The sequence below is a fragment of the Pieris brassicae genome, chromosome 9, assembly GCF_905147105.1.
Source record: "Pieris brassicae chromosome 9, ilPieBrab1.1, whole genome shotgun sequence".
Classification (NCBI taxonomy): domain Eukaryota; kingdom Metazoa; phylum Arthropoda; class Insecta; order Lepidoptera; family Pieridae; genus Pieris; species Pieris brassicae.
Genome location: NC_059673.1, coordinates 10,186,190 through 10,204,297, shown reverse-complemented (window position 1 = coordinate 10,204,297; position 18,108 = coordinate 10,186,190). Strand labels below are relative to the sequence as shown.

At 31.0% G+C, this 18,108-nt stretch overlaps 1 protein-coding gene across 1 annotated transcript in view; it reads right to left on the bottom strand.

Moving 5' to 3' along the window:
- Positions 1-251: 251 nt before the first annotated feature.
- Positions 252-18,108, bottom strand: part of LOC123714234 (neuroglobin-like) — a 63,363-nt gene continuing 45,506 nt past the window's right edge. The window contains exons 4-5 of the mRNA XM_045668432.1: positions 4,793-5,024; positions 252-3,028 (exon numbers count right to left, since the gene is read on the bottom strand). Coding sequence (XP_045524388.1) covers positions 2,873-3,028; positions 4,793-5,024 — 388 coding nt within the window. The 3' untranslated portion in view covers positions 252-2,872. The remainder of the gene's footprint in view (positions 3,029-4,792; positions 5,025-18,108) is intronic.

Sequence of the window (18,108 nt, the reverse complement as noted above, 5' to 3'; positions counted from 1 at the left end):
TTTAAATGTAAAGAATAATCTCTCATTCTCCTCCAATAAATCCTTTGGCAATATCAAAACGGCAAAACTTTGAAACTTGTCCAAATGGTTATTGAAGTTTCGAATCCCTCGCAATCCTGCATATCTTTTACCTGTCTGTTTAATATATTAATAAAGAGTTGGTACAAAGATACATTAACATATAGTAAAAAAGATGTAGCATTTTAAAATAATTTATTTCAAATTAAATAACATTTGATACATCCATTTTAATAATACAAACATTCATCTCTTAAAAACTATTAACTACTAGACAAGTGACCCGTACTAGTGAAATGCTTGGCTAATGCATCGAAATTTAAAACAATATTGATTTCAGAGTATAAGTCTATGAAATATATTTTTGGTACCGATACAAATTTGTATTATACAAATAAAAAATACACCAGAAATTTTATAAACATATCAAAACTTTTAAGAAACACATTGGCATGACAAGGAAAATTAGCCGTCTTGATCGAAATGACTAGGTCCTATTTTAACCTGGAAATCGAATGTCACCAACAAATCATTATTAAACGAGGGTCTTGAAAAAATACTGAATTGTTATAGCTATAATTATAGTGATTATATGATGAATTTGGTTACACCTGCCTGCCCGGAATTATTAATTCTTTTAACATTCAGTTTCCACATTTCACGGGACAGATTCACAAACATGATGGGAAATGTATGTCAGCGCGTAAGGCGCGTAAGGTGAAGAGTGGGGCAGGCCACTTGGCAAACGGATGAAGAGTTGATGCTTGATGTAATATATCATCATTAGAATAAGAGCTATCATTGTTAATACTCTATTGTCTGAATAAAAGTATTTATTATTATTAAAAGCGTTTCACCCCTACGTGCCACTTGGTTTTTTGACGATCACTTTGGGCATTCCAAATGTACTTAAAAATATTGCTGGCCTAATATGCATACACTTAATACTTCCAATCTACAAGTTTTTGGAGATTGGAAATTAAAAACAATTCCATTTTTTCAATTGCTTTTAAAAATACTAAATAGGTTCGTTCTTCAAATTGACTATCTTAGTAGATTCTATAGGTCAGAAGTCCTAAATAAAAATACTTTGTAACAATCGTGACCGCCCAACGTATGTATGTATGGCCAAGTGACTAGGCCTGATGTCATTGTATTATTTTATACGGCAAAAGATCTCACTGGCTGCGATAATTATTTCTTTCGTCAAAGCCCTTCTACCTGATGCTTTAATGGAAGTAAAAATTCAATTTTCCTGTTTAAACTGTAATAAATACATTTTCTTTGTGATCCTGTAGCTCCCTCGGGAATGCAGATAAGTAATTCAATATTCGTTCAACGCCTCGCAATCTGACATTTTTATTCAATGCAAAGGAACTGAAATATCTCGTATTTTCATATTAAATTATAACATTATACATTCCTTACGAGATTTTAGGAAAATTTGTTAATAACGAAAAAAAATAATTTAAACATATATGGTAACAATTCAGAAAAACACAGTAGGAATAATAGTATATCTCTATTTACATAAGTACACATTAAGCGTAGAATTTTCTTACATTGACTTCACATACATTTAGAAAATAAAGCCACGAATATTCTGAAAAAGCACAACATTATGCACTGGTAATAAATATATGTAAATACACTGGTTGACACTCATATTTTTATGTATTGATAATCTTATCTTTCTATCATACTCAGAGGCGTCAATTATATTATCTCTAATGGTATATTAATAATATACGAAACAATGTCAGAATAACGGATAATTTAGAAAGTAAAGGCAGTGAAAATTATTTTTAGTTTTAGATTGGGATATGATAAATCTATATAAAACAGCTTAAGTAAAATTTCCGACGTTTTTAACGACGATAAAGTGTAGGAAAACACAATTTTGACTCTATTCAAAGCGACATTAAACTATAATTAATTAACATTTATTAACATCTATAGTTTACAGTGAAAGCTTGATAAAACTTATTATTTGGCAACGATTTAATTAATAATTGCACCACTTATAAATAATTAAAGAAAAAGCAGCAGGAAGAGTCACCGAAATGGTACATAACGGATTACACGCCGTTAAACGAGTTCGTTAATCGTAATTGAAACTTCAAGTCACACGCCACGCCCGTGACGTCACGGCACGTTACCTCTACAATCAATATTCACATCCTAAGCTAACAGCTCTCGTTGACACTAGCCTTTCTGGTTATTTCACCTTTTCTTTTCAGGATAAATAAAGAATAGGTTCCTTTGTATTTTTTGGCGTTATAAAATATTGTGAAAGGTATAGTCATATATAATATACGTTGATATTTCATGCTTTACTGGTCTTTGGCTAAATGATTGTTAGATATATATATGAATAAAGAAGTTTCATTTGTAGTACTCGCGTAAAAGAGATAGTCATTATTTTACGACAATTATTCTAAAATACACTTTACAACTAAGCAATATATTACAATTATAAAATTAAGATGAAGTTTACACGTGAAGAATTCTCGATATTAGAATTCGTGAGAAGACAATTGTATACATTTATATACATAGTAGGTTTCTAAATTGACTTTTGTACACACATCTCCAAAAATATGAGATCCGAAATATCCAAAAAATCAACATCCAATATGACCTGAGCTCAAATCAATTCACTCCTACTATAAGAATAACAAACGTTGTAAATTAACAAGAAACTTTATTCTTATTGCAAAAGTTCACAAATAATATTATATATAAATATTATTATGGCAGTAAAAAAGTTATATTCAGTTTTTAGACCAAAAAGTAATTTATCTTCTGCCCGTAAGAACAATCTGAGCTCAGGAAATGTCAAATCCCAGAGGGTTCACGTTGAGTTGGAGGCTTTCGCGGCTTTCTCGTAGCCATCTACAAGCGTCTGTAGGATAAACTTTATTGTTATTTTATATATGTTCTCTACGTTTGGCGTATAGCGATCACCCAGAGTCGACTCTACTGCGGCTAGAAATGGCGCTTCTATTTTCTGCAAAGAAATAATAAATATTATTTAGTAAATGATCAATTATAGTATGTGATAAAAAGTGAGTTTATTTTATAAATAAGCGGGTTAAAGAATTGTATGTAAGTTATATATTACTAAGTTTCAATCTACTATATACTACGTATATTTGCAATAATATTATAACTTCAAAATTGACAAAAGCAATTCAAAAGAAAACAACCATTCTGAAACAATTTGGTCAAGGGAATGATTACTTCACCAATCTCTCTTAAGGATACAAATAAATGATGCTTGTACGTGAGAGTTTTACTAAACTATCTCAATTTATACTTAACAAGAGCGGACATGACGCTATTTTTATATATTTGGCTTGTTCCGTTTATTTATTATATCTTTAAAAACTTGATAAAGAGGGAATAAGTTTCATCATTTCTACGGCTTTTTTGAAGTGGAATAAAAAAGCAGACGTCATTTGATTATGATTTGGCAAACAGTTAAGCCTTTTCGTTTTTCAACTGTACTGCTGTTATGTGCCTACATTGTCGCCAATGTCGTGTAACAGTTTAAATCATAAATTGAGGTTTTTAAACCAACTAACTCGTTTGACAAAGAAATTGCTATCAAGCGGTTAAGTGGACCAGTTGCACTAAAATTAAATAAATAATCAAACATTCCATAATCTTAAAAAATAGTCCTCACAAGCTCATACAATTGTCGTCTAGCTATGACTTGTGACAATCAGTTTATTATTGACTCAGGGAATGGAGAGGTATTTTCTCGATTTTATTAAGGGCTTCAGTTCGGATCAACAAGCAATACGTTACGGTATTCTTTTGTTAATACTGTTGGTCTACGTGAGAGTCACGTTTCATAATATCACAAGGTTAATATTTTCAGAAGGAATATGTGTTTTTTTCTCCAAGTAAACAATACTTTATTTGAATTTATCTACAGAACTATGAATAAATATGGTATAAGCGAGGAATTACATACGAATTTTCACTTTTAAAAATCTAAACTATGCTGTGTTTCAAACGATTTTATGTATGTTTTAATAAGAAAAAATGATAAAAATGTATTTAATTAGCAGTATACGAATATAAGATTAATAATTCGATTAGCGCGACTATTGTCTATAGAGTAGATAGTAGTCTCAATCTACTTGTTATGATTTTTTTATTGAACAGATGGTAGAGGGAACACGGCCCGGAGGCTCATCTGATGTTAAGTGATACCGCTGCCCTTGGACACTCTCAATGCCAGAGGGCTCGTGAGTGCGTTGCTGGCCTTTTAATAATTGGTACACTCTTTTCTTGAAGAACCTTAAGTCGAATTGGTTCGGAAATACTTCCGTGGGCAACTGGTCCCACATAGCGGTGGTGCGCGGCAAAAACTGCCTTAAAAACGCTAATGAAATATTCAACTTATTTTTTGGGTAATGTAAATTATTAAATAGCTTACCGTTGTCTACACGACATAGACACAATTTGCATATAACGTCTTTCAAATAAGATATAGAATATTTTTTTGCTGACCGCAACACATTTTTTTCTGTTTATTAAATCCTATCTTCAATACTATCTTGATGGCTGCTGGCTACAAAGCCATGTTGTAATATAGAATGATGAAATAACAGCACTACAGAAATGAGGTATCCGGAGGACATGTTTTTGCGTATTTTTCATTGATACATTTTAATCACGAAACAATTATTGTTTTACCGAGTCCATTACCCAATATTTCGCTATGTAATTTGGATAAAGCTACAGTGGCGATACCACTTACCCAAAAATATTCTACTTTGAAGCCAGGTATTCGTCTATGACTGGCGCCAACCTGGTGGATATATTGAAAGAAATTGTCCAAATCGTCCAATCCCTTTATGCCCTCATCCAACGTGTTCATAACATTATTAGCATGCTCCGCTAACTCCATTGAGTTAATTTGCTCGTCTTTTGTCTTGCACTGTCGAAATTTCTCGAACATGTTAAGAAGATCTTGGTTCTCCTCGAACAGTCTGGAAAATTTAAATACAGTTTAGATAGCGTTATGATATAATAGTACAGAAAATATTGTAATTGTTAATTTATTATACAAAACTTATGATAAAACAATTTTACTTTTGACAGTTGTACACATGTCAACTAACTCTAATTTTATATGTATCAATCGTAATTGGAACAAGTTAAATATTCGTATTACATTGTATTTTCGTCTCTATAACAAGTATTCCATGCTTTCTAATATTATATCTAATTACTTTGCTACAAGTCGTAATTCGTAGTCATTTATTTAAAAAAATACTATAACATATACAGTAAATATTTAATTGTTTCTATATGTCGTTTGAAAGGATGTCAATCAATCTGGTGAGTGTCAACTGTCAAAAGTAAAAGAAAAGAGTATACAAATGTTTTAATTGATATAATATTTCAAAATTTTACTAAGTTATACTACGTTTCAGATTAATGTTGTTATTTATTTTGCCATCCTCCATAGTTAGAGAAAGATGACTTAGTTAACGACTGAAGTGGCGATAATTTAAGTAAATTTAGTTTATGTTTGGAGACTTTAGGTATGTTTGAGATGCGATAAAGGTTTTCAAGTTGTTACGAAGTTTGCCTTTGACAGTTTGCAGTAAATTATTTTAGTTAGACGAGTTGTTATTATGTGCTTCAAAACGTAAAAGCATATTTTATTTAATCTAAATAATTTAATGATTATTTTAATTCTTATTTGGTTTAATGCAAACATTAGTCCAGACGATCCTGAGTTCGAGTTCCGGGTACATGTTTTTAAACAAGCCACAAAATTGTATTCTAGGAAACTTGACCACGGAAACAGCATCCCATGGTTCCCAATGCGTTAAAACACCGAGCCGTCAAGCTACAGACAAAAAGCAATTATTTTTGCACTTGAGGTTTATCAAATTTAATTAAATATGATCTTTAATGATAACTTTAATAATAACAATTAATTAATAAAATTAAGATTAAAAGTTAATAAAAAAACATACTTTTTCATTGTATAACGATACAAGGAAAAATACATTTATGATTTGATTATGGTGTGTTTATTAATTAGTTTTTTATATAAGGTTTAAATAATATACATTTAAAACAAATACTAAACTTTATAAGTTTTAGTTACAAATTATTGATACGAAAATGTTTTGTTATGAATTGCTTGTGTTAAAGGATTATTTTTTATTTTAGAATAGACTACTAAGCGAATATTTAACTCCAGTAAATAACTACAAAATAACCAAATTAGCTAACAATATTAGATTAAAATTTGATCGTCTTATTATTAACTTCGAGAGTTAATTAAATTTTAATTAATTACTTTCTCATATTTTAACGTTGTTAATTACATTAAAACTTATTAGAATAACTTATTATTTATTTAATCTTAAGAATCTTTACATGTGAATAATTTAGTATCTCTGAACATCAGCAAATTTATGAAAGATTCTACTGTGGCTATAGAAATTTACGAAAAGTATTCGATTTAGATAAGAACTATAAATTTGTTTAAAATAAACATTAATATTTCATTTTAATTACACACACGTCCTATTGGCAAACACTATTGCTTACTCAAAATTATACTGGTCACTTTATGTAAAATTTGCATTTAATTCTGGACGTTTAATCAAGACTATAGGAGATTGATTTATGCAGTGTCGAGTTTATTTGCATCGTGGTTTTCAAAACAGCGTTCAATAATTTAACAATAGCTAATTTTAATTAGTGCTTTGTACGTGTGGGTAATGTGAAGTTATTTATTCTCATTCATAAATTCAGATTGGAATTTAGACTTAATTGATCAACTTTGACTGAAGCTAGTGATAAGGCTTTGCTGAATATATGTTTAATTTATAAACTTATTTATTTATTAGTAGTGGTGCCAACAAGAATGTGTGACCTCGATAATAGGAACATAATGTTTACTTTAAAAAGTTTAAAGAGATAAATATTACTGAAGGATATCAAGACAAAATACCTTAAATTATAAATTATAGCGAAACAACCAAAGGAAGTAGTAACAGAATGCCCTTTCTGTAATCGGATGGGCAGTCCCAGAAAATATCAAGATTGTACGGACTTTACAGCTGATTACGCAGTGTAGCCATTCTGTCTTTAGTAGTAAATAAACTTAATTTTAATATTTTTATTTAAGAATGTATAATACAATTGTATAAAATACCTTTATGTACATAGAATGACACGATGTTAATTAATAGATTTAGTGTATCTGTTTGATCTAAATTGATCAACGAAATTAAGATAATATTTTTATTGTGATTTATGTATTTGTTCGTTTTACATTTTTTTTATGCACTCAGAGTCGTCCATTACATTTAAGGGTTACTTAAGTCAGCTTAATATCATCAAGCTCATCGTAGTTTTAAGTTAATTTACCATTACAAATAGTATTTTGGATGATTCTGAGTAGAAGGATAGTTTAACATATTATCACTTATTTATTTTTTAGGTTGAGAGATCCCTGTTCATAAGGGTTTTCATAAGAAGATTTGTGGAAAGTTTTTAGTAAAGAAGAAATTTTTGGTTATTAATAGCCAATTGGAATAAAAACTTACTGTATTTTTGTGATATCTGGAAAGATATTTCTTTCTTCTTCAGAAACTGTAGATTGGTCTTGGAAAACGCACTTAATTAAAAATAACTTGCCACTCTATCCGATAAATCGTTGAGTTTACATCAATTTTGTAACTATTACTCGTAAGTTTTAAAAAACTTAAACTCATATAAGTAACCAAGTACACTTATGAACGCCAGCAGAAAATATGTTAAATTGATTCTAAATTGACATTTTTCAGTCACGTATGAACTTTTCTTTTCTTATATGCTTAAAAAAAATAATGAGTAAGTATGTAGTAATAAATGAAAGCTGAATTAAAAGAATAATATTTTCAGTGTATAGTGTAGCAGCTTGTCTCGCAGACAATTTTTTTTCCAAATATTTTAAAAAGTAAATTCCCTGACTCAGAGTTGATGTATATTTTAATGGTGAAACAATTGAATTCGAATTTGAATTTAAAAATTGCAAACAGAAAAATACAAGTATTTTCTATACTAATATTGATCTTTATTGTATGTCTATATCGGTGACAATGATGTCAGATACGCGGAGTCAACTAATTAGTTTTGTGCTCAGCAAACAAACTGCTTGCTGTCACCTCGGATACGGAGACAATAGATCTTATTTATTTTATAATCGCTATTAACGGTTAGAGTCTATCACAACCGGTTCATTTCAAAACTTAAAAGTAATAACAGATAAATAAGATACTTTCCATGAATAGAAAAAAAGTTTTAGATAATAGAAAGACTCGGAGGAAGGTGAAATGCGAGGCTCAATGTGGATGCCCTCTAGGGATCATAGGATTTTTTTTAGCACAGGCGGCACCTTTGGACACTCAATGTTAAAGGACTGGTGAGTGCGTTTGCGGCCTTCTAAGATAATTTTTATTGGAGGAAAATTCGTCGTTAATTTTTAATTTTCGTTCGGTTCGGTAATTTTTCAGGGCAGCTTCTTAGTCTTCTGAGAAACTTCCCTAAAAAACGCTCTGTTGTGGAAGGTATCGAAGGGATACAGAAGAAATTTCCTATTCTGCCTCGACGTCCGATGATGGAACTCAGCTTCAGGTATCCAAACAAAACACTTGAGATTAAGTCTAGTAGGTACACACATTTTGAGTTTATATTATATTATCGCGATTTATCTAATACTTTTTAAATTCTTATATAACGTCGTATATGTGTTGAAATAATTTATTCATAAAAGACATACATTATCTCTTATAAACATACACACTCGTAACATGAAAAGTTGAAAAACTCGGGTGAGTTCATAAATAAATAAATTCAATTTAAATACCCAACCTTCGGAACGACCCAAATTCGATAAATTCACTTCTTTCAGTCTTCTAATTTTATATAACACAGTACATATAAAAACATCGTTAAAATTAAGCTCTCGAGCGAGGCAATAATTATAAGCTAAATACATTACGATCTACTTTCAGATTCTGGGTCAAATCTCCGTTTCGGATGTGTTTAGATAACGTGGCAGGTGAGCGATTAGAGATGACAGATTTATGGCTATAGTTTAAGAAATATTTCAAACTGAAATAGTTTTTTTTGTCATTAAACATAACAGTATCATAAATCAAAATTTTGTATTTTTAATATTATCATCTCGATTAAAAACAGAAACCCAGATAGAACATACTTTATGCGTTATTACTTCTGGTCATAGGTTCATAACACACTTTTCTTTTATCTGCAGTTAACACTGGCGCGTAGGTAATCGTCAGCCAAATGGTCGACGGGGTGTATTAGACACAGAAGTATATTTACAAATCACCTTGTTACCTATTAGGAAAAAAATAACAAATTAGATATTGAAAACTACGACCAATATGACATGTTATAAAAATAAAAATGTCAATGTTCGTGAATGTACGGTAAAAAAATTGTTAATGGATAAGTTTGAAATATAAAAATAATCAAATTACAGAATTGTAATTATTTTATACAACTTACATAATATCAGAAAGTTTTTATCTTGTCCTTAAGACGCGTGAAGAGACTGGACTTATCTTAATGAATCATACTCTGGACTCAAAACGGGATGTAGCTCAAATCTCTTTTCAGAGTATAATGACAGACATTTAACTTTGAAAACGAGGAATTAACTTTTCCGTCTTACGCCTATCTTTTATCTCCAGAAGTAAATGTTACGAATAAGTTTTTCTATTACGCATCTGCGTCACTGTCATACAGGCAACTTCCTTTTGTGCCCCTGAACCTCTTCCAGTTAAAAAGCGCCAAACTATTTTTTTTATCAACAATTAGACTACTTACAAAATTCTTATTTTTTTATAGAATAGGGGGCAAACGGGATGTTAAGTGATATCACCCATGGACACTCTCAATACCAGAGGCCTCGCGAGTACGTACCCGGCCTTTTAAAATTGGTACGCTCTTTTCTTGAAGGACTAAGTCGAATTGGTTCGGATAAACTTTAATGGGCAGCTTCTACATAGTAGTGGAGCACGGCAAAAACTGCCTTAAAAAACCCTCAGTTGTGGAACGACGGACGTCGAGGTGATACGTTTTCGTATTCTGCCTCGGCGTCTGATGATGAAACTGAGCTGCAGGTATTATTTATATTATTAATCCGAACAACTCCTCTGAATACTCTCAATTATAATAAACTCCATGGTATAGTAATAATATATAACATTTTGTCGCACGTGTCATTTATACGCTGATTATATATGGCGATAATTTAAGAAAAACTAAGCAAACAGTTATTTTTACTAATTTTGATTGAACGTGTATTTTGTATACAAATATTCCGATAGCAATTTTCCTCCAATCTCAACGAAGTGAATTATCTTTGTAAATTATCTAAAATATTCAGTGTGTAAGGGAAGGGACCATTAAGGGCTTCAGAAGACGAGTAATTCCTTTCAAGGTATTTGTGTAAGTTTTTATATTAATATTAGTGAAACATGACAAGAATATTTTCATAACTTGCAAAAAGGTTTTACTTTTTACAAGTAATATAATACATATAGAGAGATAATTTTGCAGACTAATGGACAAAGAACTTTTAAAGTCGGTCCATTAGTTTGAGTTTACGTATTAATATTTACAGCCAACACACCGAATTAGGAAAAATAAATAGCCTAAATAATTACGTAATATTATAAGTCCTGTAACAAATACGGTATGGGGCAGACAACATACAATGTACCATATTTTATAATCGAGAGTATCTAAGACATATTGAAGTTGTTTTTAAGTACCACACCAAAAATTTCACAAAAAACAAGGACTCAAAATATAATGTTTAACTTTCCTACATTACTGTATCCTGTAATATTAAAATCCGGCTAATATGAAGAGTAGTGTGAGCTAGTAGTTAACGTACATACGTAACGTAACGTAACCTACAAATATTGTCTATATTCCTTGGCTAAGTTTTGGATCGAGCGTTACTGATAAAAAATATTTTGGTGAGCCTATAGTGCATATAATAAGATATAAACAGACGAGATGATTTAAAGCTAAATTAGTAGCTTTTACAGTAAAGTGCAGTGTTGGCGTAGTGGCTTCAGCGACTCTTAACCCTGAGGTCTTAAGTTCGATCCCCAACTATGCACCAATGGACTTTCTTTCTATGTGCGCATTTAACATTCGCTTGAACGGTGAAGGAAATCATCGTGAAGAAACCGGCCTTAGACTCAAAAGTCGACAGCGTGTAAGAAACAGGAGGCTGGTCTGAAATCTGAGGTTTAGAACTTAAAAGGCACCACTGATTTATTTATTTATTTTTAATAGCTTTGTAACTTTTACTTAACTAATGTGAGCCTTAATAAAATTAGCGTAATAAATTATATTTCACCTCAATTCAGGGCACAAGTTTTGACCCAGTTTATGGCAATGTCGGAAACAAGATTTATGTAAAAGGGACATGCGTTATAAACGGCTATTAAGGTTAATAATCTAATGAAACGATAATGCTAATAAAATAATCTTAAATTTAATATGATCGTATGTGGTTGTGAATTTTTATTTTATATACCTTAAGTGATACCGCCGCCCATAAACACTTACATTGCCAGAGGGCTGGCAAATGCGTTACCTTTAAAGAATTGGTACGCTCTTTTAATGAAGGACCATACGTCGAATTGTCTCGGAAATATATCCGTGGGCAGCTGGTTTCACATAGTAGTAAACATAGTATAGAAGTTAAAAACGCTCAGAGGTGGAACAACGGAAATAATGTGATACGGGTAAAATTTCGTACTCTGCCTCGACAAATATCAAGTGAGTTATCCGGCCAAACTTATAAGTTAGGGAATTTCTTTCCATACTCCAAAGACTATCAATCATTCAACTGTCCAAGAGGAAATAGTATTTTAGTTGTGACGTGGAAAGGTAACAGCTGTTTTACTATTTGTTGGTAAGACATGAACATTTATTTATTCCTAAAATACATATACAATTTACACTCCAATACGATAGTGATAAACAATATAAATTAATTAAAAGAAAGAGAAAGGATATAAATTATAATATATGCTATGCAGCGGCTATATAAGGCAGCTCAGGTCAGTAAAGAAGTACCTAAAGCGAACAATCTGTTTCTTCTGGTTTCTGGGTTTCTGTTCTTGGATGTTTTACCCTCTGTGTAACCAACCATGATCAGTTTCTCTTCTCAATGTTCTCATGTATGGTCCAAATAAGATACAGTTCGCTTACGGCTATGGTCGACACAGGAGTCCGTATACGGAGTTGGGTCAGAATCGATGTATATCTACGTTTCCAATATACTATACGAGTAATAATATAAATAAAACAAGATATATAAGGTCTCTAATATAAAATAAATTAAAAGAGACTAGCAATTATAAGGATATAACAAACTGTAGATCGAATGTATGTCATACTAAAATAGAATTCAATAACGTTTATTTTTCATGCGATCTCAATACTCGAAACATTTCACGATATCAAAAACTCTTCCAAATCTATTTTAAGAACAACGAGTTATATAGTTATATATAGAATAGTGTAAGCTGGAACATTGCAATTATTTGTTTGTATACGGTCGAATTTCCTCGATTAACAGTAACCTAACCAGGCTTATACTATTTTGATTAAAACTTAAATTTTTCTCTTGAGTATTATTGTGCATAAATGGATTTTTGTGCATCGTGATAAACCAAAAATATGAAAACATATATCAGACAGAAGGCTGTTGTAAAAAATGTCTTATGAATAACGTTTGTTTGTGTATAAAATGCCAAAAAAACTAAGTTGGGATATAATTCTTCCGAACATTCTTAAATTTTATCTTTAAATAAAAGTACTTAATCTTTTTTCATTCACCTTGAGATGTTTGCATTTTTTGCATGTTGTCTGACGTATCGATTAGGTCTTAGGTTTTCTTGTAATCTTTTTTCCATTAACCACGAACAACCGCTTATATATTATCGTTTTTTTTAATAACATATATTTGAAATTTATTACTGAACAATTATTATTGGACTGTAATTTATATTTTCTCTATACATAATCGGGCTTGTTCAATGGAAGAGTTTCAATGGAGTGCCTGGGGAAGGGTCAGTAATTGTATTTTCAAAACGTCAGCCTTTTGTTTTATTATGTTAACAACGCTTTATATCGTTATATATAATGACGGACTTAAATTAAGGTGGTTATCAGGTTAATCTGTATATATGTTGGTTTTGAATCATATTTGAGTGTTTATATTTAGGCTTATGTGTGTTTTAGTATGAATCAGGTAATAGGGAGCAATGCAAGTTTCATCAAAGTCAGTTTAGCAATTATAATTTTTCCTAATTAGTTTTTTTTATTCACTAGAGATAAATTCGAGCTTTCGGCAGTATAATTGTGTTTTAATTTGAGAAATAAACATAGCCTATTCTACACAAATAATAATTAAATATTTCTATAATTAATTTTATTTACAGCTACGTACTATTAATAGTTGACCAAATAATTTCTCCTTACGATTTGCCATTGGAAAACTGCATTTCTCATTTAGTGGTGTATAAATATGGATACTTTTAAAGTAATTTCATTTTCTTCTCACCCCATCCATTAAATTTCCTTCTATTAAATAGAAATGGAACTTGAAGTATCACTTCAAAAAATATTGCCGCGACGCTTAAAAGCAATTTCTCAGAAATCTAACCTCAATTTGATTAGGTAAATACGATAAGGCTTTAGAGCTTTTTACAACAGAGAATAAGGCTATTTTTAGGACTATGAAAGCTTGCTAGAAAACGCTTTTTATCTCTCGTTACCGTGTCGTAATAATATTTGATCTAGCCTCCTTGAGACGTCAAGTTGAATTTTTTATGAGGAACTAAATCTGGCGTTTATTAAAAATTTAATATTCAAAATGGCTTTGGCGTTTACATACATCGTATATTGTATGAACTGACCACAGTGGATCAGTAGATAAAGTACAAGGTATTTAACCTGAGATTTTGAGTTTGGTTTTTAACTAAATAGTAACTTGTGTTGTCACATGTAAAAATATCTATAAATGAGGCAAAATGAGGCTGAGGACTCAAACGTAATTCATTAATAACTTAAATAAGTACGTTAGCAAAACGTGATTATAAATATTTAAACAAGTTATATAGTCGAATAGGTATGCTCAAAGTTGTTCAAAAGTAGTAAAATTTAAGTGTAACAGTGCTTGTTACAATCGTGCTACGCCGTAGACCGAGCTTATTCTCTCGGAGCATTACTGCACAGGATGTAGCACACCAGCTACAAAACGTAGGCTTTTATAAGTTCCTTACTCCCTAGATGAAATTGTATGATTTATTTATTTTTGTTGTATCCGAATATATTTTTTAACAAAGAACCTATTGACAAAAATATCAATCGTATTGTGTTAACTTTTTGCCGTAACGTATTGCCTTTCCTAATATTTGAATATAGCAGATTACAAAAGCTTCAAGATCGAGAATTTCCGGATACCAATTTTGAAATAACTTTGTGAGGAAATAAAATGTGAGGAAATAGACATATGTTTGACTTATAAATGTATTATTTAATTCCAATTAATTATTGCTATAACTACGAAACCCTTGATATAGTTTACATCAGAAGATATTTTACAATTCCTGAAGTAAAAGAGGGATTTCCCAAAGTTCAAAGGTAACATGGCGAAGCCCTTTTAACCACAGTTCTGCGGTGAACCGATTTTGATATTCTGTCTGAACACACTTGCAATTGGCTTTGTAACACAGAGGTTTAAAATCTTTCTCTTCAATATTTAAAAAACATTCCTCAACATAATTTTTTAATTTTTGAAACTATAAGCTTATGAAGAAATCTTTTAACATGCCTGACCTGCACAAAATAATATAATACACAATTAAGCTAGGTATCGGCTGACGCGATTAGTTTACCTCCACCGATTTGAAGCCCCTATAGAGCCTCAGAACGGGTTTTATAAACAGCGGAATAACTTAATTAACAGAATTTCTAGATCCTCTCATCAAAATAAAAATTCAAAAAAAAGGAGGCATAAACAATTTATACAATTATAAAAAATCTAATATCTAGTTGACAGTAACGTAAACGAAGAATTTTGTCTGTGTCTATCGATTTATTGCCTTCAGCCCACTCAGTACCATGAAAGTATATAGAGTAGCTGTATCTCTTCGGCACGTGGCGAACAAATTTCTGCAAAAATTTCAATCGAATAATTGAATTGATTTTTGATGTATCCTTTTGCAGGAGTTAAGCCTACCAGGTCTACCTACCAGGTGAAATTGGCTCGCAAGTTTCTCACAGTGTTTTGGCTTCCATTTGTAAAAAATAATATACGTTTAATTTAAGAACTTGTACAGCTTGAATTAAAAAAAAGGTAACATATATCTAACTACAGGGTTACTACTGTGAAGTAATGGATAATCCTAAAAACTGAGTCAGTCAATAAAATATATTATTCGTTTCAAAATGACACTAAAAATGTAAACGCCGATGTCTATTCACATTTCTGTTAAAATGTTGAGCGAAAATCCAATTGTAAAAAATACATTTTTGGGATGTCACATTCACTTTATAATCCCCATGCAACTTTTCACTTTTTATGTACCAACTCGCATGACAAATGTTGTTATCAATTCAATTTGATTTGTCAAGTTACAAAATGTAAAAAAGTTTTCTGATATATCTTTTTTTTGTTAAAATATGTATAGCAAAATCTAGCGATGCGACTTCTGTTTTTATTTTTCAACACTAGTCTGAGCTGTTATCGCTTGTTAGGGATAAGGCCATTCGTTTCCTAATATCTTATGTAATCTATTTTTATATGTATGTTTAACTGTAAATAATTAAAACCTTTATTATTTCAAGTGTTTTTTAATAGTCAATTAGGTGATCAGCCCGACACGCGCCGTCGACTTTTTGTTGGCCGGTTTTCTTACGATGTTTTCCTTCGTCATATGTCTTGACTTGACTTAATGTTGAGGCAGAAAGAGTCCACAGTGAGTCTTCACGCATTCAATCGTGAGCCTCATATTTCACCTCGCACCAAGTCTGTCTGGTTCCCTTTGCCTCATCTGCAACTGTACACGAGCACGGGCGAACATCTCTTACGAGCGAATGTTCAATGCGCTTATAGAAATATCTCTATCTATCCATTGGTATATAGGTGGGAATACAAAGTTGTTTCCCTCCGACATAACACTTATATATAACTTTACTTACTTACTTAATTAATAAAAAATCGCGGAGGACATTAACCTATAATTAACAAAGTATTGTTAAAGTTATACACTTGGTAAAGTATTTCTTGGTAAGGTATTTCTATAAATTATACCTTTAAGCCCACGTGAAATATATTAGTAACAGCTGAATTTATAAAAAGATGTATGTAAATCTTGCAGTGATCATAATGAAAACTAAACTATATGAATTACTTTACGTTACTGAACATGCCAAACTGGTATTTATAATATTACAAAAAAAACAATAACTCTCCTTAAAATATAATAACTAAAATATATCATTAAAAGGAATCCCTTTAGGCAAGGTTCCGAATATACCATATAATAAAATTAAAACTCAATATCCTTATCCGAACGTGTTTAAAGATTTTTATTTAAGTCCAATTCATAATAAATGCACCTAAACTATGGAGATTCGATTAGGTAGAACGCTAGAAAATACAGGATTAAATTGTTATTTCGTCAGCGTATGTAACAGTAAGCCTTTAATTAGTTTCCAGCGATCACTCCTGATTGGTACAGAATCCTTGTGTACCTTCGCTCGATTGAGGTTCTATAAAATGTTTTAAATTAGGTGCCATGCAATTTTAATAAGATAACATTGGTAAAATTGACAATTTAAACTATTTTCATAACTTCACAGAATTCACATATATTAAACTATATAGGTTTTTAACTTAAAATATACTATTTACATTAACCATTTTCGAACATTTGTTCCATGTTCCTTTTCTTTGAATTATTTAAAAAAAATATTCAACACAACCCAATTACTGTTATTAATATAGTTATGAGACTTGAGAATTGAAATCGGTTTTATTCGTTTTTTAGGACATACTTAATTTTAACATAAATCTCTTTTGTTTTAATCTTTTAATTATGTTTATCTAATGCTCTTGTGTGGTTTATCTTTTATCTGTTTTTTTTTCAATTTCTTTTCTCTTATTCATAAGTTCTAATCTTCTACAATAAGCTATGTTTCTAAATAGTTGAATTACAGCTTTGATCTGTTAAGACACGGATGTCAGTACTAAGAAGATCTTTTAAAACTATAAGGAAATCTTAAGAGTTTTACACTCTTTATCGAAACAGGAAATTTAATGAGTCCATTTAAGGAAGCCATAAACGCTCCATTAATGCTTTACTTAGCTTTCCTCATAAAATGCTCATAAATTGCATTTTTACATAAACCTTTAACACGCTTTAATGGCATATGACGTCACAAGTGAAGCCTTTCAGAAAAAAATTGATGTTGGCGCCGCTATCATTATTTTACGACAAAATGCGAAATGCCTTCAAGACAATAATTCTTTTTTTTATGTATGGCTTCTTGATACTGAAATTGTCTGTAACAAATGTATAAGTACTATTAGTATAACACTGTTGTCTAAGTATTTAAATATTTAGACAGCAGTGTTGGCCTAGTAGCTTCAGCATGCGACTCTCATACCTGAGGTCGAAGGTTTGATTCCCGGCTGAGTACCAATGGACTTTCTTTTTATGTGCACATTCAACATTCGCTCGAACGGTGAAGAAAAACGTCGTGCGGAATCCGGCTTGCCTTAGACTGTGTGTGTCACAGAAGGCAGATCACATACCAGGCAGACAAATTACGATGCCCTAAAATTGTTGTAATGCTACTAATTTATTTTTTATAAATATATTTAGAAACATATTTTTCAAAATAAATTTACATTCCCCATACTTTCTTTCCCTGTATACGGTATTTTCGTGACGTTAACAATGTTTCATGAAGTGAAGAGTTGTCGATATATAATAA